Source organism: Carettochelys insculpta, chromosome 4 (genome assembly GCF_033958435.1).
Source record: "Carettochelys insculpta isolate YL-2023 chromosome 4, ASM3395843v1, whole genome shotgun sequence".
Classification (NCBI taxonomy): domain Eukaryota; kingdom Metazoa; phylum Chordata; order Testudines; family Carettochelyidae; genus Carettochelys; species Carettochelys insculpta.
The window spans coordinates 65,452,323-65,477,052 of record NC_134140.1 but is presented as its reverse complement, the minus strand read 5'-3'; the positions used below and the strand labels follow the sequence as shown (position 1 = coordinate 65,477,052).

At 42.9% G+C, this 24,730-nt stretch overlaps 1 protein-coding gene across 2 annotated transcripts in view; it reads right to left on the bottom strand.

The window, feature by feature from the left end:
• Window positions 1-1,285: 1,285 nt before the first annotated feature.
• GPM6A (glycoprotein M6A) overlaps window positions 1,286-24,730 on the bottom strand; it is a 270,108-nt gene continuing 246,663 nt past the window's right edge. For both annotated transcript variants that reach the window (XM_074991864.1, XM_074991862.1), the window contains exons 4-7: window positions 15,781-15,934; window positions 12,768-12,844; window positions 11,754-11,819; window positions 1,286-3,442 (exon numbers count right to left, since the gene is read on the bottom strand). In XM_074991864.1, the coding sequence (XP_074847965.1) occupies window positions 3,290-3,442; window positions 11,754-11,819; window positions 12,768-12,844; window positions 15,781-15,934 (450 nt within the window). In that variant the 3' untranslated portion in view covers window positions 1,286-3,289. The remainder of the gene's footprint in view (window positions 3,443-11,753; window positions 11,820-12,767; window positions 12,845-15,780; window positions 15,935-24,730) is intronic.

Sequence of the window (24,730 nt, the reverse complement as noted above, 5' to 3'; positions counted from 1 at the left end):
GTAATTTGGGTAGCATTTCCATGAGCTCACTTCTGCCTGCAAGGCGGACCTTTTTCTTGCAAGACTGTGAATTGGTCCTTTTACCTACAAGTGATTTGGGAGGGAAGTGCCATTTGCTATGAAGCAAGTAGAGCAGCTGCCTCCCCAGAATGTGAGGCTATGCCTATACTAGAGTGTTTTGTAGACAAAACTGGGGTTTTGTAGACAAAACTTGCAGAGCGTTGACACACAGAATGTGTTTTGTTGACAGAAACTGCGGACAAAAAAGCTGTGTAGACACTCCAGGAAGCCCTTTTGTCAACAGAGCAGATCAAAAGATTGATCTGCTTTTATGGGTAGACAGGATCTGTTGACAGATGTTTTGTTGTAACTTCCGCAGACAGATTCTTCTAGTGTAGACATAGCCGGAGTCTCCCGCCTCACCCGCAGAGTAGGTCTGGAGCTTTGTTATGTCTTCCACTTTTTGCAACCCACAGGAAGACATCACTACCTCTCCATTTCTTAATACTTTGCAGTAAGACATTTTGATCATCAGTTTGACCTTGATACATTTTATGTTTTAATTGTATCATCATAATAGCTATGGCATATTTATTCAACTTCCTCTTTTTTAAAAAAATCCATCAGATGGGATTTGTTCTTATGGTTTCTGCTAATAATTTGTATGGGACATTTAAAAGACTTTACAAAGAACACTGCAAAATAGACTATTGAGAACAATCCTCTGATAGCAGGGAGACAGAACTACACTTCCTAACAATTACAGCTGATTAACAATTTTTGGATGAACCACATTTTCATTACAAATGCTGATTCAAGACACTGAAAATGTAAGCAAAGCAGGGTCGGGAGAGTTGACAAATTTCCTAACTTCCAAAAACAGTGAAAAAAATTAAATTTCTCAAACATTTCATTTTGACATTTTCAAAATGAAAAATTTCTGTTTTCCACCACTAATTATCTTTTCCTTTTGAAAAATAAGACAATTAGTAAAAATACTAGAAGAGTCTGATGTTCAAATCAAATTGTTTGAAATTATCAACACATTCTGAGTTACCTGCAACAAAAAAACTCTGGGAATCTTCAGTTCACAATTATTTTCACAATTTTGAACTTTCAACTGAAATCTGACAAGGGAAAAACACTGAATTGTTAAAAATATTCCCAGGCTGACAAAAAAAATAATTTTGCTGTTAGCACCACTAATTAGTCTTTTCTATGTCTAAATTCATACTGCTGTAGAAAAGAAAAAAAACACATCAAGGACTACTAATAAGTACACAAAGTACACAAGTGTGTTTATTACATTTTTGCAAGCACTTTGTTCTACATTTCAAAAACGCCACCATCAAGCTGTTGGCACATTTATGTACAAAACAGATTAACTGTAATGCCTGCTACAAAGCATTCTTTGTGAAAATACAAACTCTAATACCAGAGAAAAGCCAAAAGCATCAACATCGTCACATGAGTTTAAAAGACAGTTTTAAAAATCATCACAAACGGTTTAGGACACAAAACTGAAACACTACAATATAGAATCCAAAAGAGGTTCATAATACTTTTTGCAGAACCGGTACTGCACATATCAGAAAACTGTTGACTTTGTTAAGACAGTCTAAGCATAGGGGGGACAAAAAAAAAAAAGGTAAAAAGAAAAAAAAAAGAAACAAAAGCAAAAAAACTTAAATCAAATCAGCTAACACTACTTAATGCTTAATCATGCCACTAATAACTATAGTTTTACCCTCTATTTACTACAAGAATTGTTAAAAATTACTGATGATGCATGATTAGGAATAGTACAAAGAAGAGTTTTACTCAAGAATTTTTATTAGAAATGCACTTACACTGAGAGAATTCACAATGGTCCAATAAGTGCACAAAACTAGCTAGGATTTTTAACACTGACAAAAATGTCTTGCCAGGATACATCACTTTAAAAGACAATGTACAGCATTCTTGTAGCGTTAGAAATAGGCAAAAAGAAAAGCAAAAATGAACACCAAATTTGGTCCAATAATACTGATTTTTCTAGGGTTTTTTTTTTTTTTTCATACAGGTACTTCCTTCAAATTAATGACTTACCTTTCTGCTAGCTCTTGCTTACTCAAAATAAAGATTCAGACATATTTCTGTGCTTCCCTAAAATAAGCTCTCAGGCGACCTTTTATCTTACATTCACATAATGCAGGTAAATTGGTATGTGCAGGAAAGCTGCAAGCCAAGCTGTTGCATTATGGAAGCCTTCTTGAATATATCACATACCATATCTGTATAGCTCAGACAGGTGCAATCCATTAAATTTTTTAAAGCAGGTAAAAAGACTTCTGAGTTGTAAGGTTGCTGTATTTTGATATATCACTTTCATAGAAGTAGCTAAGCAGTAATTGCTCACATCAGCACATGGACAGCTCCAATTCAGCATAACCATTGTTGAATTACAAAGAGATCATTCTGCACAAACCTACATATAGCTAATATGAATTAGTTAACATTTGTCTATATATTGTAACTCTTTAAAGGTAGCCGTGGTATAACATCCTTTAAACAGGCAAGAGGCCATGCATTATTAGCACCACGGTCTGCATGCTCACAATATAAACAGGAATACTCACCAATACAACTTTGAGAGAGAGAATATTCTTTAAGAACATCAAGAATAATACAATGTTAACAAAGATAAGAAGCACTTTTTTTTTACCTACTATTACAAATTTAGAAATTGCACCTTTGATTGTTTAAAATGTTCTTAGGACCCCCCCAGTCAAGATGGTAACTGGTCCATCTGGCAAGACTTCCAAATATGAAGGAAACTCATCGGTGTGTTTTCTCTATATATAGTACATAATGTGCAATGGTCCCTTTGACATATACCTGTAGTTAAAATAGTTACGGAAATTAAAACTAAAGAGTATAAAAAAGCTATTTTTTCAAAACCATATAAGAAACAATGCAAAAGGTGTTATGCATAACACATACAAAGTGATTTAAAAAAATCTAACACATCTCCTTATTTGACAATAGTTAGTATCCTCAATCAAATAGAATTAATTTGTTTAATAAAATTCAGAAAAGGCTGTTAAGAAACTTTGCAGTAGAGAATGGTAACGCAAACTATTAACTAATTAGGAAACCAAGTGCTAAACAACCAAAAATTGTACCTGGGTGATTTACAAGTCACCCTATTTATTGTGAGAAGCACTTTCTTTTTGTTTTTATAATGGTTGGATGGCCTTTAGATAAACAACAAAGCATTCAAATGTTAGAAAGTAAGATAAGGTTTCTCTTATGTGTATGCATTGAGCCTCTCTTTAGAGCGGGTAGAATGAATATCATGAAGCTCTTGCTCCTCCTTTGACTTAATATCCTCATACTTTTGCATTCTGCAAGCATCTTTCACATAGGCCCAGTTAGCAGACAGAACCATGAGATAATGAACCTGTAAGGAAAGAGACCGGGAGTTAGTAACAAATTGCACAGAAAAATAGATTCAAAGTTGAAAAACTGAGATCAAGATTTTTGCGTAGGATCAAATAGCATCGAGCACAGTAAGTCAGGGAGCAACGTACAACGGTGCTGTAAAGCTCACTTTTGTAGTCCATTTAGCTAAAGACTATTCTGTGCATGGCTTGTTCTCTCTGCACTGTGACAGAACAGGCTAGGAGCAGCTCTAGCTTATATTTGACTGCAACAGCCACATGGCCAAAAACACAGCAGAGACACAGCAAGGCATATGGCGTGTCACATCCATCCCCTTGCTTCCCCTTTTTGCTATGAGCAAGGAAAATGTCTGGCAAAAAGCCCCTCCATGAAGCCTACATTACTAGTACAATGAGGCCACAAATCCAGTAAATGTACAGTACTGGTGGCTTTTGGTGAAGTAGAAACTGTGTACCCTCAAGTAGGTGCCCATATAGCTACTTGGCTGCTGTTTGTTTAGAAAGGCCAGATATGCTTGAGGAACTGCCCTAACAAGTAGATCTTGGAAAACTAATAGAGACCACTTTGCAGAAGACAACGAGACAAAGTCATCCTGATTTCTCTTTGAGCCTGCATCTTATCCTTGGGAGCTAAAGGAGACTTTCATCTGTAAAGCAATCTCTGATGTTAACTAGTGGCTTCAAGAGCAAGCTGTAGCTCTCCACAGGCCCACAAAGTGCACCTGGCCTCACCAGCCACAACAGAAACTGAAGAATTTTAACCCCTCCATATTCCTTCAGAAAAAGCACGAGTGCCTAGCCAGTCACTCACTAGTCCACTAAGGTCTCTGTGGACATCTTGGCTGCCTGGAACACATGGGTGCTGAATGCTGTTTGGGAGGGCTACAAACAAGTGTCTCAAAATACTATAATTAACCCACTGTTTGGAGTCATTGAGGGTGCTGTGATGCAGCAGTCATGTCAGGTATTTCTGGTAGCATAATAGGTCTACCATGAGCTAAAAGTTAACTACTGTAGGCACTCCAAGCATAGACTTCACAGGCTCCAACTCCCAATGAGTTTCCAAAACTCCTGACATTTAGACTGACAGAATAGCTTAGGCACAACTGCTTTGATTGTTACAGTACACAAACGAAACAGCCATTTCTAAACAGCACCATGGGGAAGCTCAGTAGATGCCAGTGATATTCTCTCCAGGCCACACCTGTCCCAGAGATGATCACACATTCACCTACAGATCCCACTGCCAGTATTCAGTTCTTTCATCCATTATCCAAGTTCTCATTGTGTAATAATAGTCTGCTTGTTTCTCCTTCTTACCAGAGTCAGGCACAGCAGGTTTGGAACCTGAGTCTACAGCATTCACCTCCACATAACCACCTAACTCCTATTAAGCAGACAGACACAGCAAATCATGAGCTCCAGGGACCCCCTAACATAGGGTGAACCAGCCACAGACACCCTGATTAAGAGAATATTCACAACTCCTGATTGGTTTGGAATTGGACCCTATCTTAAAGCCCTAGCTCTGATACTCACTTTCTGACTCAGCTTTGTCTTCTGCTTTTAGTTCCAGACATTGGCCCTAGCTCCTGGCTCTCATACCCAGTTTCTGACACTTGGCTCCTGCCCCTGAATTCATCCATGACTGGTTCCTGACATCTGACTCTGTCTGTAAATGGCAAACTAGCTGCCTATGACCCCGCTTTGACAGCTGGCCACTTCCAGGCATCTTGTCGTTGCAGCTAATGTTGGCTCCCTGCCAGCACCAGACTCTTCCCCTGGCCTGTGTTCAGGCCCTTCTCAGGCTGTTCAGCCTTCCTTTCATAGTTAGCAGTCTTTTTCCTCCAGCCAACTGCTCCCTCTTTCAATACAGCCCCTGGTTCTCCCAAGCTTGGTTCCCTCTCATCTCAGAATATTACTTCCTATTTCTGCGCTCAGTATTACTGTTAGCTTAACTAGAGGCTAACACAATGCACAATACTAAGCCAGGAGTTTCATTACAGTACTTCCCAGATTGCCATGCCTCCTGAAGAATGCTTTCCAATGACATTTTATTAGGACAGTATGCTGCAGGAAACCTAGTCCCTCCAAGAATATGGGGTTTACTTCATTTATTTCTTGTAATCAAAAAGATACCAAAGCCTTCTTGATAACAGGGACTCGAATCAGTATCTGGTCAAAGACAAATTAAAGATGGGCACTCGAGAATGGCTGTGGGTCTTTCCAATGTTTACAGGTGCATAGGGATAGCTCCAGATCATTGGAAATGCCTCAGATTCATAGCGGGACACAATACTATCATTTTTATGACTTCCTGTTTGGTCTGGCATCAGCACCGTATTTTTTCCACAACCTATTTGATCGTAATTCTGGACTTCCTAGACAGACTTGATTTCTTTACTTGAAAGAAAGGATCTCCATTTAGAACCAACTTCCAAACACACCCATGTCAAATCCTGGTTGAGACATTCCATTGGGCTTGGGGGAACACTTCAAACTCGGGAAACCTGGGTCTCTCCAGGAATGGCAAATATAAATCAACAGTCCTGTACCAGGAACATTCATAGGCTCTGTACCCCAAAAGATGGCTGGGTTTCAAAGGGACAATAACATCTGCATAGAGGAAATGCTCCAGATGTGAAAGTGAGCTTTGTGCTAAAATTTCTGATCATCATTTAACTGGCCTGGAAGGAAATCATGCTTGCAGTCAGAGTTGATCCAAGCTAACTATTTATGAATGGTTTCTGGATCAAACAGGTATTCCTAGTGATGCATCTCTGCCACTCTGCTGAACAAGAAGCCTTATTTCAGTAGTAAAACTCCTAGCAAAGCTCAAAAGAGACAAAGGATTGGTAACCCAAATCACTCTATTAGGGTCCATCCCATTTAGTCTGCAACTTAATTGGCATGAACCTGCAGGTACCAATCCTTTGTCTCTTTTGTCTCTTCCTGTGTTAGTCTCAGAGGTTAAGAAAAATGACTTTTCACCCCCTGTAACAACCTTTTGTCTACTTGAGAATTGTTTTGTGCCATCTCAGTCTTCTCTTCCCCAATCTAAACAAACCCAATTTTTCACTCTTCCTTCATAAGTCATGTTCCTATACCCCAGTCTTGTTTACAAATTTGTTTACAACTTTCTAGAAATGTGGTGCCCAGAACTTGAAACAATTTTCCAACTGAGGCCTAATCAGCGCAGAGTAAAGTGGAAGAATTAATTCTGTGTCTAGCTTAGAACACTTCTGCTAATATAGCCTAGAACTTTATAAATCTACATATAATTTGGTAACAATGTCACTCTGCTGACTTAGTTAGTGACCTCTATGATCCCCAGGTCCCTTTCTGCAGTCCGAGACATTCATTTCCCATTTTGTAATGTGTGCAACTGATTTCCTTTCTAAGTGGAATACTTTGCATTTGTCCTTATTGAATTTCTTCTTATTTGTGCAGACCATTTTGAATTTTAATCCTCTCCTCCAAAGCACTAGTAACTCCTTCTACCTTAATAAAACCCAAAACTTCGTGACGGTACTTTTGATGACATTATCTATATCATCCTAGGCCCATGTCCTCATTCCTACTGTGCAAAGGTGCTGCGGGGCTCTACTTGGAGAAAAAAAAAAAAACAACAAGTCCTTTGCCACCTTATAGACTAACAGATGTTTTGGTGCATATACTTTTGTGGATGAAGATGAAAAAAATTGTTAGTCTATAAAGTGCCCCAGGACTTCTCATTGTTTTTGCAGATACAGACTAACATGGCTACCCCTCTGATACTTGGAGCAGAGTAATTCCATTAGGAAGTTTTATTTCTTTTAACTTGAATTTCCTAGGCTACACGGATACTAAGAAGGCCACATCTTAACGGACATCTAATTTCATTTCACACTTCTGAGACGTGGCTGGCCTAAAGCTAAAGGACCATGTCAAGAATCATTCAGTCTGAAGAAGGGCCACTTCCAAAGGCTGCCCCAAGGACATTTCAGTTTAAAAATATTCAAGGGAGCACATGGTCCTCATGATATGCTCTTATAAAACCTGATTGCTTTTATTTGGTATTTAGGGAGATATTTCTGCTTCAGTCTTCCACTGTTTGTGTCCAAAGTAAAGGAGTCCAAACTCTCCTACCCCCTAGAGTTTTATTTTGTATGTCCCTTATTTGTGTTAGCCAACAATCTGACAATTTTGTTCCCCTTGATTACATCCTATAATCTTCTGCATGAGGCTGGCTTTTGGGACCTACTCTGCTCATCACATATAATTTATAAAAAAAAAAAAGAAAAAGAAAAACCCCAACACATCACTGTTATTTCTTGTTATTGGTCTTGCTGCAGAGTTATTTTTCAGACCTTCCGACAGCACTATCTAAAGCCACTTCTTTTCCAGGAAGAGGAATCCTATTCAGCAGGCATCTCAAGACCTGGGGAGTTACAGATCTTGTAATTCTGCTTCTTTTCAAACAATATACTGCAAGATTCTAACTTACTGAGACATCACTCCCTCAGAGTTGGGGGACACATGTTTGTGTGGGTTTTTATATATGAACCTCTCAATGTCCTTTCTACTTGGATAATTCCTTCAGTAAATTCAATATTTATTGTTTACATTGTTATTTGGGGAGCCTTTGCTTCTTACTCAGTTGGGTATTGACAGGTAAGTTCTAAGAATACAAGGTAAAGATTCAGAACAATACTCCTCTCCATTACCACTAACCTTAGCAGCCAAAAGCTTTTGGAGCATGAGAAGTCTAATTCTTGACTGCTGCACCCCAGAGAGAGAACCTTAAAGAGGATGGGTTATTTTTATATGACAGAGAAATTAAAAGTAGACAGGTACTTCTATGCAATAACTTGCCACTTGACCCATTCATTTTTCAGGCTGGAACATGGGAACTATGACATGGTGAATGAGTAGGTAATTAATTTATAAACAAAAGGAATTGTATCCTTCATGTGCTTCACTTAATTTGAAAGGTAGGGTAGCCAGTGGAGAGAAATGATTAAATGATTTTGCTTTGCAAAATAAATTTACAGTAGAATGTGTTTCTTCAAGTTACTTCCATAAGAGAAATTTAGATTTTTCTATATTTCAGCAGCTTGGAGATGTGAACAACTTTTTCTTTTTGTAATAAGACTCACTCTGACAAGTGTATAAATATTCTAAACACACACATTACCACTACATACTTCAGTGGGCTCTAGAGAACTGTGATCTACACTGGTCACCTTATCCTTATTGATTTTGGAGCACTGACCACCTTTCATTGCTCCTTGCTGCCCATTACGTCACAGGGAGTGGGCTCCCAGCACAATCACTTTCGGGAAAATTAAAAATGCCAAGACAAGAGCACACAATACATTCACTTGCTTACACAGCTACTTTGAAAGTTATTCTCTTCAGTTCATGAATAAGAGGAAAAGGGCAGAAAATACGTGAAATTCTCAATTGAATATTTTAAAACTTTCTCCAATTAATTAGAGTGCTCTGTCTACAAATTTAATTTGAAATGATTGGCCAGGGATAAAATAATACTTCTTTTACAAAGCGATGAGGGAAGAACACTTAGTTGATTATTTTTTCTCCAAGCTGCATCAAATCTTTCTGGAAATACCTGCTCTCACTTTTGGATTCAAATAAAGTTTATTTGCAGCCGTTCAGTGAGCTGCTACTTCTTCCTGATGGTGACTGCCTTGGGCTGCAGTATCTGATCTTTCATTTTAATAGAAGTCAACATTATTTAAAGCCTTTTTGTCTATGAAGAGAACCTTCAAAGTGAGAGCCAAGCACAAACTGACATAATTACATTTCTGTCAATCTGTCCACACCCTGAGAATGACTTAAAGAGCAGTTTGAGCTTCTCTACCACATTTCAATTAGATATGTACTCTAAGCCTAACATTAGGACTATTAGTGAAAGAGTACCTAACTATTTTGCTGCTGATCACACTGCACAAGAAGAATGGAGGACACAGTCTCCTATTAAATCTACGCATTCTGTCTTACTCTGGGATTATAAGGGAACTTTGCTCAAACGGCTCTAGTTTAGGGACAGTCACTTAAAATGCAACCTGCCTAAACTGTCTTACTCAGAGCATACTTGAAAGTTATGGTACTGACACATGAGCGAAGAGGGGTATTATCAGAGATGGTTAAACTGATTTGGGCACAAAGAGAGAAGTTATCCACTCCACAAACATAACCTGAATGTTATTTCTGGGTCAGTTATTTTCCCAACTCTCACTGAATCTATTTTACTATGGGGGGGGGGAAGAGCTAGCAGCCTCTGTGCAGGACCCCACTGATGTTCTGTCTTTCCTAAATTAGGACTTGCTCTGCACCTTCCTTCCAATGTATTCCTCAAGCTATATTGAATGTCTATGGGATGTGTCTCTTTTTACCGAAAGATATATGCCATGGGACTGAAAGTAAGACAGCCCTGACTATGGCCCCTGCCACCACAGGAATGTGTGGAGAAATCAAATATGGAGGTCTGAGGTTTGTTTTATGCAAGTAGGGGAATCAGAAAGAGGATTGTGAATAAGACAAAACTGGTGGTTTGCATAAAGCTGAGTTCTAAGTTCAGTTCTAAGGAATTGACTATAAAAGCTGTGAACCAAATACTCTCAAATTCAAATCCTTCTCCACCACGAAATCACTGTGCAGCCTTAGAATAATACTTCCCAAGAGTTGTAAGGATGAATTAGGTAAGTCTTACAAAGTGCTTGGAAAATATAAAATGATATACAGGTGCTAAGTGTTTACTGTTTGTTGAACTTTTAGAATATTTATCTTAACCAATACTCTTTTCACTTATTTCTCATAATTAGAGAATATAGCTGAGATCAGCCATGCAGTGGTAATATAATTTTCTCTGCAAAATGTTATGGCATTACTATTTCTTCTGGAAATAAAAAGGTTGTCTTTTGGAAGAGCTGAGAGTTAATCAGTTAATGTACAATAAAAGTACTAATCATGCTACTTACACAGCACTTTTCATCTTGAAGCAATTAAATATAATTTTAAACATTAATCTCTGTGCTGCTCTGTCACAGCAGCAGAGGTGACTAAATGTCCCGTATTCTACGTGTATTAAACAAGTTGCAGAAACTGATTTGTGCTACAGCTCCTAGTTCAGTTCATTTGACTATGCACCTCTCTCTCCATCAAACATAAAGGTATAGCAGATTTTAAAAGAGGACGGAATACTTCATATCGTTAAGACTGTGTGGGAAGAAAATCACTACTACTGAAACATTTTTTAAAGTACATCTTCAATTTGTTAGCATTAATAGTAGTTTTGTGGCTGGTTTCATGTAAATAAAACAGTTCCATAGATGAAATACACTCACCAAGAAAGCATTATTATTAATAGACTTGGAGGAATTAGATTTTTACCAGTAAATATGGATGAACACTGATCTCACAAACTGATAAAAATATTTCCACTGATAATGAAAATTTACAGATAAATAAACTAACAGAAATGCTGATTGAAAGTTGATTACTGTTTGATTGAAGGAAACTTACTGTATATATATTTGACGTGATGTTGACAGTTTGTATTTGAACAGCTATAAAGATTTAATTTTTTGGTTTCAGTGTCTACTGTCAATAAATAATTGTCTGACATCCCCCATGCTTCCTGCAATTCTGAGCATTTGAATGAACACATAACTAAAATACTTTAAAAAAATTGATATTAGTCATCAAAATTCTAAAAAAAAAATTGCATTCATACATACACACTTCATGACAAAAATAACACATTGCAAAGGTAATTTTACCTTGAAATGCTGCCACGTCCATATCAATAAACAATATTCTTTGGAAAAAATGGGAAAATATCCTCCTGTATAAAATTTAAAAACTGGTGCCCTCCCTCAATCTCTGCAAAGGGACATTTGTCATTTTCAAGGCACCAGTACAGCTGAAATGAAGAGACAGTAGGCAGGCATATGCACAGAGAGAGGGGCACCAGGAAAATTAAGTTTGATGGGCTTGCTCTGCAGTTTGCCTAAAAGACCCTTCTAAACATAGCAGAGGAACGCATATTTAAAGGAATTTTCATATTTAAAAAAAATCAGACTATGCTGTTTAAATGAGGTATTAGCATAAAACAGCATTTTAAATTAGCATTTAAAAATAATTAATTAACACTACCCCTTTACATGCATATGCTTTATTTCTTCTAGTCTAATAGAATGTATTTTCCAGCTACTAATTCTATTGCTGACAGTAATGTATAAACAGGATATGTCACTGATTTAGATGTGGCTGTATGTTTAGGGGGCAGCGTGTTCATCTGCTTACCATAGCAATGACTGCTGCTCCAGCTCCTGCAAGTGCCACAATGAACAAATGGAATGTCATGTTTAGCTGTAAAGAGGACAAAGAAAATATATTTCATCGTAATAACTCTACATGTAAACCAAACAAAAAGCCAACACCTGACAGAAAAAACGACTACTTTTCTACAGCCATTGTTCTTCAGAAGTTAAGAATTCAATTATTTTTGACCACATTCACAGCTGGAAAGGTGTCTGTATACCACGGTTTTATTTTCAGTGTACTGTATTTGAAAATTTCTATTCATTTTTTGCGTGTGCAGAAACTTTGTTTTAGAAGTTGCTGCAGCCTATAACTAAGAAGATGTAGACACACCAGGAGAAACCCTGGCCCACGAAAGTCAATTGCAAAATTCCCATTAATTTCAGAAGGGCCAGGATTTTAACCAGGGTCATGATATTTTCATGCTGTTATTTGATCTAAAATAATAAAAACGATAATATGGATGAAAATATATGGTCCTTCTTTATGGAAAAAATACAACAAAATGTGTAGCTCCATCAAAGTCAAGGAAGTTAGCGACTCCTACACAAGTAGAACGAGAATGGTCCAATAAGCGTCAAAACATTACTGCTCTGCTACCGTATTACCATAATTTCTTCCAACTCCTTGTACTCTTTTTTTCACCCTAAACATTAGGACAATAGTATCGTTGGTAATTTCCTTTCACTGTGCAGCAGCTGGGTGAACCCTGAATAGACTCTCAAATGCAAAGGTTGAAGTTTTAATGGAATCATGTTTATTTAAACCAAAAGACTCAAAAAATGTGCTTGTAAAAACAGCAGCTGATGTAACTATGCTAATGGAGTATATTTTCTAGGAAAAAATAAAAGGACTAAATTTTTTCCTTGTCTCTTCATTCTATCATTTTGCCTATAATGAAAAAGTTAAATTTCAGAACAAACCATATATGCCAATAACTTCTTACTAAAATGGCATGGATTTGGGGAAAAGAAAACCCTTAGCCCCTTTACTCACCTCAGTAGATTCGCACATCCTCAGGAAATTTTCAGACATGGTGCAAATCTTCTTTTCCTCTCCAATAGTTACAATTCCTGAAACACACAAAACGTGCACTAGGTTTAATATTTAAAGCATGGGTGTCCAACCTTTTGGCTTGCCTGGGCCGCATTGAGTGAAGATAGTCTTGGGCCGCGTACAAAATATATAATATAGTTAATGTACATAAATCACATAATAATGTTAAAAGTTTACGATCTTGTGGGGCCGCATTACTATCTGTCCAGGGCCACATGCAGCCCGGGGGCCGCAGGTTGGACACGCCTGATTTAAAGTATTCAGCAATGAATGAATGAGCAATGAAATGAGCACAGGGTGTTAGGTAGAACAAACAAACAAACAAAGCCTCATATTTTACAAAATATGAAAACAACCTTTTAGGTTTTCAGTTGCTCACCCTCTGTCATGAAGCTGATATGTTATCCTTTGGTAACAGTTTCAATGGAAGCAACATACGGAAAGATTCCCTAACCCATTGTTATTTTTATTTTAGATTTAATTCCAACCAACAGGGTGTTCAAATATTAGAAAATAACTTTCAGTCAGTGTACATATTGGGCCTGTTACCTAAAAACATTCTCTGTCTTTATGCTGAGGAATGTGCTTAGGTCAGGTATCCCAATTTGCTTACTTAGTGCAAAGTGTCTATTAAAGGCTTTAAAAGTATGTCACCCAGAGATGTGCTTAATCATCATGATAATGACTGCAGCTGCTAAGAGTAAGGGAAAGCAGGAGCTGATGTACTGTTCATGTTAGCACATGACGAGAGTTTTACTGAGAGAATGCTTACAACCAACAAAGAGCCAAATTGCATAGGGTAAGAAATAAAACACATAAATCATCTGCGGCGTAGAGGTGAGTTACGGCACTAACAAGCACTGAACTTGGTTAACAATGATACACGGTAACCCTCCTTGCCCAGACACATGTGGTGGGAAGATTACATTTAAAGCCAATAAGCAGCACCTGGGCAATTACCCATACAGCAGATTGTTAGTCCGTCAACATAAGTAAATATCTTAACCGCAGGAATTTGTGCCTCTAGGGGTAAGTCCTAAGACTTCAAAAACAAAAACAAAAACACCTGAGTCCAGTATACCTCAGTCCATCAGGTATGGAAGCCAATGCTTCCCCTGACACGGTCCACTGTCATCTCCAGTCACGTCCCTTGGTGGGTGTCTCTCATCCCTCAGTCTGGTTCTAATCTGTCCCTGATATGGTCCCTTGCTGTTCTCAGACACATCCCTCATCGGTTGTCTTACGTCCTTCTGTCTGGCTGTAGTCCGTTAAAGTCCTGGTGACAGTCTCCTCTGTCACCAGAGAGGGGAAGCAAGGCCTCAGGGGGAATGTGGTTGAAGCCTTGGCCATGTCCCTCCTCAGTGGGAGTCCAAGCAAAAGTTTCATAAAAACAGAGTCTAACAGTCTGTCAGGGAAAGCAATGGGAATGATCCCTGACTGTGTTCCTCATCAGTTATCTGTTTCCCTCATCAGTTTGTCTGTTTTGTCACGATACTAAATCGCAGATTAGGCTGTTGAAACCCGTGTTACTGTTGAAAATAGTAATGTTGCCTTCCCTTTAAGGGATTTATGGGTTTTTGCAGGACTTGCAACCAGATGGAAATAGTAAGGATTATATAAATAAAATATGGCTGCAAATGTCAACGAAACAAAAGCCCCATGCAGTATTTCCAGAGATAAATATTGGCTTTTAAATGTCTCTCCGATCACATATCTTTTGGGGAGCAAGATAGGAAGATTAGCTGTTACTGAATCATAGCTGTCAGAAATGGAAAGGAACAATCCCTCAGACTATCAAGTCCACTTCTTCTGGATCAGGTCAGAGGCCCATTGCCTGGAAGATAATGAGGCGCCCTTTATTCCCCTACTGCTAAGCTAACAGATACACAGAAGAGCTACAGGAAGAGGCTTAGAATGGACTAAGCAGAGGGAGGACAGATGTTCTCTTTGCAATGCACGAAAGTCACACCCCTGCCTCCTCCCAGTCCGAGAGGGAACTCTGAGATATGACAGGGAAATGACTTAAGGACGTGCTCACTTTAAAGCTGGGCCTGTCCCTCTTTGTCATCTACACCAATGGTTTTCAAAATATAGGTTGCAACCCAGCACTGGATCACCTTGTAGAGGATAACCAGCAGCAGGGCTAAGACAAGCTTCCTGCCTGTCCTAGCACCACAGACTGTGCTCCATCCTGGAAGCAGCCAGCTGCAGGTCTGGTTCCTAGGCAGAGGGTGCTGGGGCTCCAGGTGCTGCCCCAGGCCTGAGCACCAGCTCCACACTCCAATTGACTGCTTGTACACCTCAGTCTAGGAGCCGGACCTGCTACTGGGATGCACTGTAGTCCATGCTGACAGAACAGGCTGCACTTCTGTGAAGACTGTCCACTTTACTGCCATCTTTCCAAGCTGGCAGTGCTTCCAGTTTTCCAGCTTCGAACTCACTAATGCTATTATGATCAGGATGGTAGCAGTTTCCAACTAATATGTGATACAACTGCATATACAACTGTGTGATCAAAAACGTGTGCTTACGCTGCACTGCAATCTCACCACTAACCTTCTATCCAGGTTACAGATTTTCCTTGTCGACGCTCAGTCTTAATCTTATTTCCTGTTCCTATTGCTATGTTTTTCCTTTTTTTTAAAATGATGATGATTTCTCTATTTTCAATAGCATTTGCAATAACTCCACTTTTAGTGATGTTAATTAATTTAACTGATGTATCTTAAAACTGAACACCACTGAAAGAGCAGAATATATAAGAGGGGGGAGCTTTTTTGTTGTTGTTGCTTGGTTTACCCATTTAAATACATATTCTGTACCTACCTGTAAACTTTGGAAGCATCAAGGATTTCCAAACATTCCATACAAATATTTCAGAAAAATATTTTAACACTGTTAACTAGATTTGGAATCTCAATTCACATTTCGTGTCCATCATTCATTCACCTACCAAACTGACGAAGGTCCAAGCAGAGATTAGCCCCATCCACTAAGGTGGTATTTCGACAGATGGTCCACAAATTGAAGTACATGTAAACAGGCAGAGAAGTGAAAGCTGTAACCCCTAGCCAGGCCAGCATGAAGATGTATGTCAGCATAATAAACTACAAGAAATAAAAAGGAGAAACAGAAAGGAAGAAAAGAGAACATTTAAAAAATTCTGAAGCCAGGACAACATTCTATCACAAATACAGAATCATAGCCAGCCAGTGGGCAGCATGCACCATTCTCAGTTTTGCTTTTTGTTCTCTGAGAGTCCCATTGTTTTCTTTTCTTTTTCTTTTTCTTTTTTTTTTTTTAAACTGATGGCCAGTTTGTGGCTGCCCCCCGGTAAGGCTCAGGGCACTACTGTACTGTTTCTGGAACCAGAACAGGAGTGAGCACATGGCTACAGAGTCACTGTCTCTCTTCTTAGCTTCACTGGAGTAAGTACTCCAGTACCTGTACTCAATCCAACATACATCACATGATACTTTGGTGTAACTACCTCCACTGCATACTGAGGGGACTATGTGAAACCAACTCTTTGCTTCTCCTTTCCCCCTGCCCCAACCCCCCCGCCCCCAACTGAGGCGAGAATGTGGTGCCTCTAGTGCAAATAACCGTGGAGAAATGTAAGGGAGCTCCTTGTACCTGTAAGCTCAAGTCATGATTTGGCCTGTAGTTAAAATTAATCACTTGCCATGCAAGCAAAGCTTCTCATTGATTTCAACACACGTTGGATCAGACACAAGGCACCTCTCACGTGTTTGCAAGTGTAGGGTGCGAGAAGACATTGTAACAGTCGAGAGTGCAGTCCAACCCCTCTGTGAACCTCAGGAGAATCTAAACAGACCAGTCTGTGCAAGGTGAAAAGCTGCAAAATAACTGCTATGGGAACTACTGCAGAACAAGCCGCACTTGCCAAGACTTCAAGGTTACGCTGGCAGTAGGCCACAAGAGATAGTGACAAGAAATGCACAGGCAATTTTAGGCAACCTTATGTTAATGAGTTCAGCTTTATCAGCTAGCGTTAGGAGGCCTGTTACAGAGCCTCTCCCCGAGTGAAGCTCCGACACGTCGGGTTTTCTCCCACCGGTGACTGCGGCGTCTCTGGGGCTCCCATTGCGGGTGTCACGCACTTTCAATAAACCAAATATAGCACTCACCTTCTGGGTGCAGCCTCGTTTCTGGGGAACCCAAACCTGGTTGGTTACAACTGGCGCAGCGAGCAGGGTTCTCCAGGTATGATGCCTTTTTTGTTAAAAGCAGGGGACGCAGGGAAGCCAGCACTGGCCCTGCAGCAGATACCAGGATGGCCCTCAACGGAGCAATGGGGGCCGGTAGCGCGGATGGTGGCCTGTTGGGCAGCCCCGGCAGACTGGCTGGAGTTGCAGGAGGTGGCAGGCATGACGCCGGTACAGGTAGAAGGGGCGTTGCGTCGGCTGCAGCTGAGCCGCCAGCCAGGGATGGAAAAAAGGGTGGTGGGAGAGGTAGCATGGCTTTTCCTAACTGCCTTCCGGGCCCTGGCTGATGAGCTTCTTCACCTGCAGAAGGCGCTGGCGGGGAAGGAGCAGGCATGTCGCGATTTGGCGGATGTGCACGCAATAGCGCAGGAGGTGGTTACCTCGCAGTCCGAAAGGACACAAGAGTTAACCCACCGTTGTGAGGTGTTGGCGGCAAGAGTTGCGAATCGGCAGCGCGAGAAACTAGGGAAAGAACCAGTGGCAATGGCCCAAGTGTGTGCGGTCCTTGCGCTAGCCACTTGGGACCCTGAGACCTGGGATGGTAACATTTGGAGCTCTTCCTCGTCTGAGAAGGAGGAGGAGGAGAAGGTGAACGGGGAGGCTGTGCAAACCAACCCGAGACAGGCGCGCCCCATTCGGGCATTGACGGCAGAAGGAGGTCGCTGCAATGAGGTCTGGCGAACGTTTAAGACAAGTGAGTTACAGGAGATGGTGGAGAGTTTTAAGCAGGAGCCAGGGGAAGGCCTTTTGGCCTGGCTGGTGCGTGTGTGGGACAACGCGGGCAACACTGTGTTGCTACTGCTTGCGGAACTCCACCAGATGGGTGTGTTGTCCCAGGATTCACAGGTCAGACAGGAACTGCAGACTATGCAAGGTCTGAATGATGCACAGGGACACTCCATGGAAGCGCTGTCCCTGTACCGCTGGTTGACTGCGGCGGTGGACCAGGTCTACCCCTCCCCGGGGGAACTGGAAGCCTTGGTGAGGCCCTGGCGTACGATCCCAGAAGGGGTGAGTGCGCTGCGGCAGCTAGGCATGGCGTGGGCTGTGGCTTTCATCGACATGGGACAGAACGATGTAGCGGTCCAGAAATCCATCAAGGCCACTCTGTTACGCCTTGCCCCTCTTGAGCTGAAGGCCTCCCTTATGGCCGTGGTCATGGCAGTGGGAGGGAATGTAGGTGAGTTGGTTGGAACATTGATGCAGTTCGAGGCTGTCATAGGTGCAAAAGCGGTCCGTGCCACAAAAGGAAAAGGTGGTTGGACGGGAGCACCTGGACAGGAAAAAGGGCATGCTAGGGTGACCCAGAGAACCATGTGGACGGACTTGCTGAAGGCAGGAGTCCCCCGTGAGAAGATCAATGGTTTGCCAACACCAGACTTGTACAAGCGTTGGTTACAACTGCCGCCTACTCAGCGGAGTGAGGATGTGGGCGCCTCCAAGAGGGCAGGCAAGACTCAGGCACCACAGAAAGGTACAGGAGCTGGGGGGAGGACCGAGCCCAGCGCCCCGGTCGACTGGACCCTTCCCCCTAGGAAGTGACGGGGAGGCGGGTCCCCTGCGGTACGGGCTGTGGCGGTGCAACAGGTAGCAGGTGACCAGCGCCCATTCGTCCCAGTAACCATCAAGTGGCCCCGGGGAGGGGACCAGCATGTGCTAGCTCTGTTAGACACTGGAGCCGAGGTGACCATTCTGCATTCTACCCAGACTGCAGGTCATATGGTGGTCGTGCAGGGCCTCGGAGGAGTGGAGACCACCACTTATTCGGTGGAGGTCACCCTCACGCTGGGGAAAAGCCCCTCCCTTTCAGGCGACAGTGCTGGCTGCACCTTTAGATGAATACATCATTGGAATGGACGTCCTGCGTGGCCGGTGTGTGGATACACAGTATGGGCTGTTTGCCTTTGGGCACCCCTGCTACATTTGGGCAATCAGAACTGTGGAGCCCCTACTGTGGGGACATCCCAAATGGGACCCTGTGCACCTGCTGGTCCCCCAGACCCCGGTGTCAGTCAAGCAGTACTGTATTCCTGGTGGAGAGCATGAGATTAGCGACACTACTGCTGCATTGCTACAGGCGGAGATTATTCGCCCCACGCTGAGCGCCTTCAACAGCCCCATCTGGCCAGTGAAGAAGCTGGATGGATCGTGGCGCATGACAGTGAACTATCGGGAACTCAATAAGGTAACCCTGGAGCTAACGGCCGTAATTCCGGACATGGTTACCATCCTGGAGCACGTCACCGTGGCAGCCTTGCCATGGCATACCGTCATAGACCTGGCCAATGCGTTTTTCTCTATTGACATTCATCCCGAGAGTCAGGAGCAGTTTGCCTTCACGTGGCTAACAAAGCAGTACACGTTTACCGTGTTACCACAGGGCTTTAAGCACTCCCCGACGATCTGCCATCAGCTAGTGCAGGCCGATCTGGAGTGTCTGGACCTTCCTGACCAGATGGCCTGCTACCACTACATCGATGACGTTACGATCTTGGGACCAGATGAACCGACTGTTCAAGCTGCCCTAGACACCGTCGTAACAGGAGCTTGTGCGCAAAGCCATCCAGTGGAACTGGACAGAGAAGCACCAAATGAGCCTTTGATCTCTGCAAAGAGGGGGTGGTGGCACACACCCGCCTCACTGCACCACTGCAGGGCCAACCGTTTGAACTGGAGGTAACAACCGTCGGCGACGTGGCATCCTGGGGTCTGTGGCAGCAGGTAGGAACCCAGCGAAAAGAACCTATCGGCTTCTGGTCACGAACCCTCCACGGAGCCAAAGGTGGATACACCCCCCTGGAAAAGCAAATCCTAGCAGTGGTGTGGGCTTTGCAGAACACTGAGCGGGTCACAGGCATCGCCCCGTTACTGTACGAACCCCGATCCCCTTAATGGGGTGGGTCACGGGTACCTCTGGACTGCTGTAGCAACGGCCTCAAAGTGGGGCCCAGGTAGCAGTGACAGCTCCAACGTATGGGTAACGTTGGCACAGACTGCCATCAACGCGTCTGCCTTTTGTCTGCCCCACAGTATGGCCGTGGGACAGCTCATAGACACATGCTTTATAGGTGTCAGTGCTATTCCTGCTCTCTTGCAAAACTGTACCCTTTTGTGTAACTTTGCTTTTACTGCTTTCATATGCTGTTGTCAAGTCTGTTCCACAGGTGCACACTGTGTTCCCAGGAGAGCATCAACCACCTCACTTGCTTCCTACTAGCCTCGGAATTCACAAAGGGGTCGCGGGGACGAGTGCAGGGTGCGAAAAGACATTGTAACGGTCGAGAGTGCAGTCCAACCCCTCTGTGAATCCTCAGGAGAATCTAAACAGACCAGTCTGTGCAAGGTAAAAAGCTGCAAAATAACTGCTATGGGAACTACTGCAGAAAGAGCCGCGCTTGCCAAGACTTCAAGGTTACGCTGGCAGCAGGCCACAAGAAATAGTGATAAGAAATGCATAGGCAATGTTAGGCAATCTTATGTTAATGAGTTCAGCTTTATCAGCTAGTGTTAGGAGGCCTGTTACAGAGCCTCACCCCGAGCGAAGCTCTGACGCGTCGGGTTTTCTCCCACTGGTGACTGTGGCGTCTCCGGGGCTCCCGTCGCAGGTGTCACACGCTTTCAATAAACCAGATATAGCACTTGCCTTCTGGGTGCACCCTCGCTTCTGGGGAACCCGAGCCTGGTTGGCTACAGCAAGCCTGAAACTAACACATATGTCTGTCCTATTCTCAACAAACTGCAAAATGTACCTCTGCCACTGCATGAAGCACTGGATCATGTTTTATAAACCATGTTGCAGTTGTGTGTTCTCCAAGAGCTATTTTTTTAAATCTACAGTTTCTAGAGAAGAGCAATTTAAAACTATAGCAACTGCTGAACTCCACTTGACTCCAGATTCAGAACCCATGTTGGCACAGGTAACATCTAGAAGCAGTGAGTATGTTACAGTGCTGAGACTACCGGCACAGAATTCCATTTATGATCATAGAACAATAGAGCTGGAAGAGACCTAAAAAAGCCATCAAGTCCAGCCCCTTGCCCTAGGCAGGACCAAACCCATCAGATCAGCCCCACCAGGGCTTTGTTGAGGCGAGACAAACACCTCCAGGGATGCAGACTTCACTACCTCCCTGGGTAGACCATTCCAACGCTTCACCAGCCTCCTAATGAAAAAGTTTTTCCTAATGTTCAACCTGGACCTTCCCACCGCAGCTTGAGACCATTGTTCCGTGTTCTGCCATCCACGACCACTGTGAACAGTCTCTCTCCAGCCTCTCTGAAACCTCCCTTCAGAAAGTTGAAGGCTGTTATCAAGTCCCCCCTCAGTTTTCTCTTCTGCAGACTAAACAGTCCCAGTTCCCTCAACCTTTCTTCATAGGTCATATGCTCCAGTCCCCTAATTATTTTGGTTGCCCTCTGCTGGACCCTCTCCAGTGTATCCACATCCTTCCTATAATTGGAAGCCCAGAACTGGACACAGTATTCCAGATGTGGCATCACCAAAGCCGAATAAAGAGGAACAATCACTTCTCTGGATCTATTGGCAACGCTCCTCTTGATGCAACCTAATATGCCATTAGCCTTCTTGGCTCCAATGGCACACTGTTGACTCATGTCCAGGTTCTCGTCCACTACAACTCCCAGGTCCTTTTCTGCAGAACTACTACTGAGCCAGGCGGACCCCAGCCTGTAAGAATGCTTGGGATTCTTCCAGCCCAATTGCAGGACTCTGCACTTCTCCTTATTGAACCTCATCAGGTTTCCTGCAGCCCAGTCTTCCAATTTGTCTAAGTCACTCTGGACTCTATCCCTACCCTCCAGCGTATCTACCTCTCCTCCTAGCTTAGTGGCATCCACAAACTTGCTGAGGGTGCAATCCAACCCCTCATCCAGGTCATTGATAAACATGTTGAACAGAACAGGACCCAGAACCGAAGCTTGGGGCACTCCACTAGAAACTGACCACCATTCCGACATCGAGCCGTCGATCACTAGCCGCTGGGCCTGACATTCGAGCCAGCTTTCTACCCATCTTACCGTCCATTTATCCAATCCACATTCCGTTAACTTGCTGACAAGAATATTGTGGGAGACCGTATCAAAAGCTTTGCTAAAGTGAAGATAAATCACATCCATTGATTTTCCCCTATCCACAGAGCCAGTTATCTCACCATGGAAACTAATCAGATTAGTCAGGCATGATTTGACCTTCATGAATCCAGGCTGACCATTCCTGATCACTTTCCCCTGCTCCAAGTGCCTCAAAATGACTTCCTTGAGGAGCCCCTCCATGATTTTTCCAGGGACTGATGTAAGACTGACCGGCCTATAGTTCCCTGGATCATCCTTCTTCCCTTTTTTAAAGATGAGCACTACATTAGCCTTTTTCCAATCATCCGGGATCTCTCCTGATCTCCAGGACTTTTCAAAGATAATGGCCAAGGGCTCATCAATGACATATGCCAGCTCCCTCAGAACCTTCAGATGAATTAATTCTGGGCCCACGGATTTATGTACGTTTAGCTTTTTTAGATAGCTCCTAACCTGTTCTTTCCCCACCAAAGGCTGTCCACCTTCATCCCACAGTGCATCGCTTATTGCATTAGTCTGGGAGCTGTCCTTGTCCTTGAAGACAGAGGCAAAGAAAGCATTAAGTACTTCAGCTTTCCCTACATCATCTGTCACTGGGTTACCTCCCTCATCCTGTAGGGGCCCCACGTCCTCTCTGATCACCTTCTTCTTGCTAATATGCCTGTAGAAACTTTTCTTGTTATCCTTCACATTCCTCGTGAATCGCAATTCCAGTTGCGCTTTCACCTTCCTGATAACTGCCCTACATTCTCGAGTATACATTTATATCCCTCCCTAGACATCTGTCCAAGTTTCCACTTTTTGTAAGCTCCCTTTTTGTGTCTAAGTTTTCCAAGGATTTCCCCAGTAAGCCAGTCTGGTCTCCTATCATATTTACTTCTCTTGCTGTGCATCTGGACAATTTTCTTTCTGCGCCTTCAACAGGGCTTCCTTAAAATACTGCCAGTTTTCCTGGACTCCTTTTCCCTTCATGGTAGCATACCAGGGGATTCTGCCCATCAGGCTCCTGAAGGAGTCAAAGTCTGCTTTTCTGAAGTCCAAGGTGCGTAATTTACTGCTCTCTTTCCTTCCTTTGGTCAGGATCCTGAAGTCTACCATCTCATGATCACTGCTTCCCAGGTTGTCACCCACCTCTACCTTCCCTATTAGTTCCTCCCTGTTTGTAAGCAGCAGGTCAAGCCTTGCATGACCTCTGGTCGGGTTCTTCAGCACTTGTACCAAGAAGTGATCCCCAACATTCTCCAGAAACTTCCTGAACTGCTTGTGTACCGCCGTATCGGTCTCCCAACAGATGTCAGGGTAATTGCCCTTTTTATGTTTTTGTACCAAACAATCAAACTGTGTGAAGACCAGACAAATATGCCAAAGAGTTAAAGAAACAATTACTGAATGTGCACTTAAACACTGGAGCCAAAGGCTCTTCTAAAATTAATGGGAATTTTGCTGCTGGCTTTTGTGGGCCAGGATTACATCTGGTGTGTTTAAATCTCCCTAGTTACAGGCCACAGCAATTTTTAAAACGAAGTTTCTGCACACAATTGGATTGAGGTGTTGCAGTGCTGCTCCATATTGAGGAACAAGACTATTTTAGTATATTTCTGTTCAATAGTTCCAGAGTTGCTGTGACGGGTGCCAACACCACACAGGCATAAATTGGGTTAACCAGGCCCTGTCCAGAAGCAGCAATGGACATGAGTAATCCAAGAGGTCCAGAGAGGCTGTGGAAAGCACAGCCAATAAGGGAGGAATTGCAGGGAGCAATTACTAAGGACCAAGCATGCTCAGATAAAACAGAGTTGCAGGACAGAGTAAATCAGCTCCTGCTGGGAGCCCAGGAAGTAAGGACTGAATTCCTGGAAGGCTGAGAGGACTAAGCATCTAGGACAGAGCAGCAGGGACCAGAAGAATGAACAAGTGGGATCTCCTGGGTAGCTGCTGGAACTGAGCATCTCTGTGTCCTGAGCAGAGGGCGAATAAGGTGCTGGACAAAGGGGGAGCAGCCCAGGAAATTATAGCAGCGTTGGCGTAGGTTACAGTGGAGCATCAGGAAGCTGACAATTAGAGGCACCCTAGGCTGAAGCCTGGAGTGGAGGGTGGATTGGATCCCCATCATTAGGGAGATGTGGGACTGATGGACAGAGATAGTCCCTTCCCCTCCCCACCTCCCCCAGAATGGGGAAATATGGATGGTGACCTAGTCAGAGGGCTGTTACAAAGGGGAAGCTGCAATTCTGGGAACTGAGAGAGGGAAGCAGCAGGCAGAAACAAAGATCAGTTGCCACTGCAAGGACTGCAAATGGGGCCCAGGGTCCGTCAGCCTTACAAAAACTAAGTATAGCTAACAACAGACTTAACCAGCATTATGCACCAGCTTAAGCCTGAGACAAAACTGGTGCACAATAGTTGAGTTCTTTCCTCAACTAAACAAACTGATGAAAAACCAAGACATGATGAAGAATAAAGCTTTTGACTTCACTATCTCAAGCAATTTTGTACTGTCTAAAAATTTTGCCACCTCACTGTTTACCTTTTTTCCAGATCATTTATGAATGTACTGAACAGCACTGGTCCCAGGGCCGATCC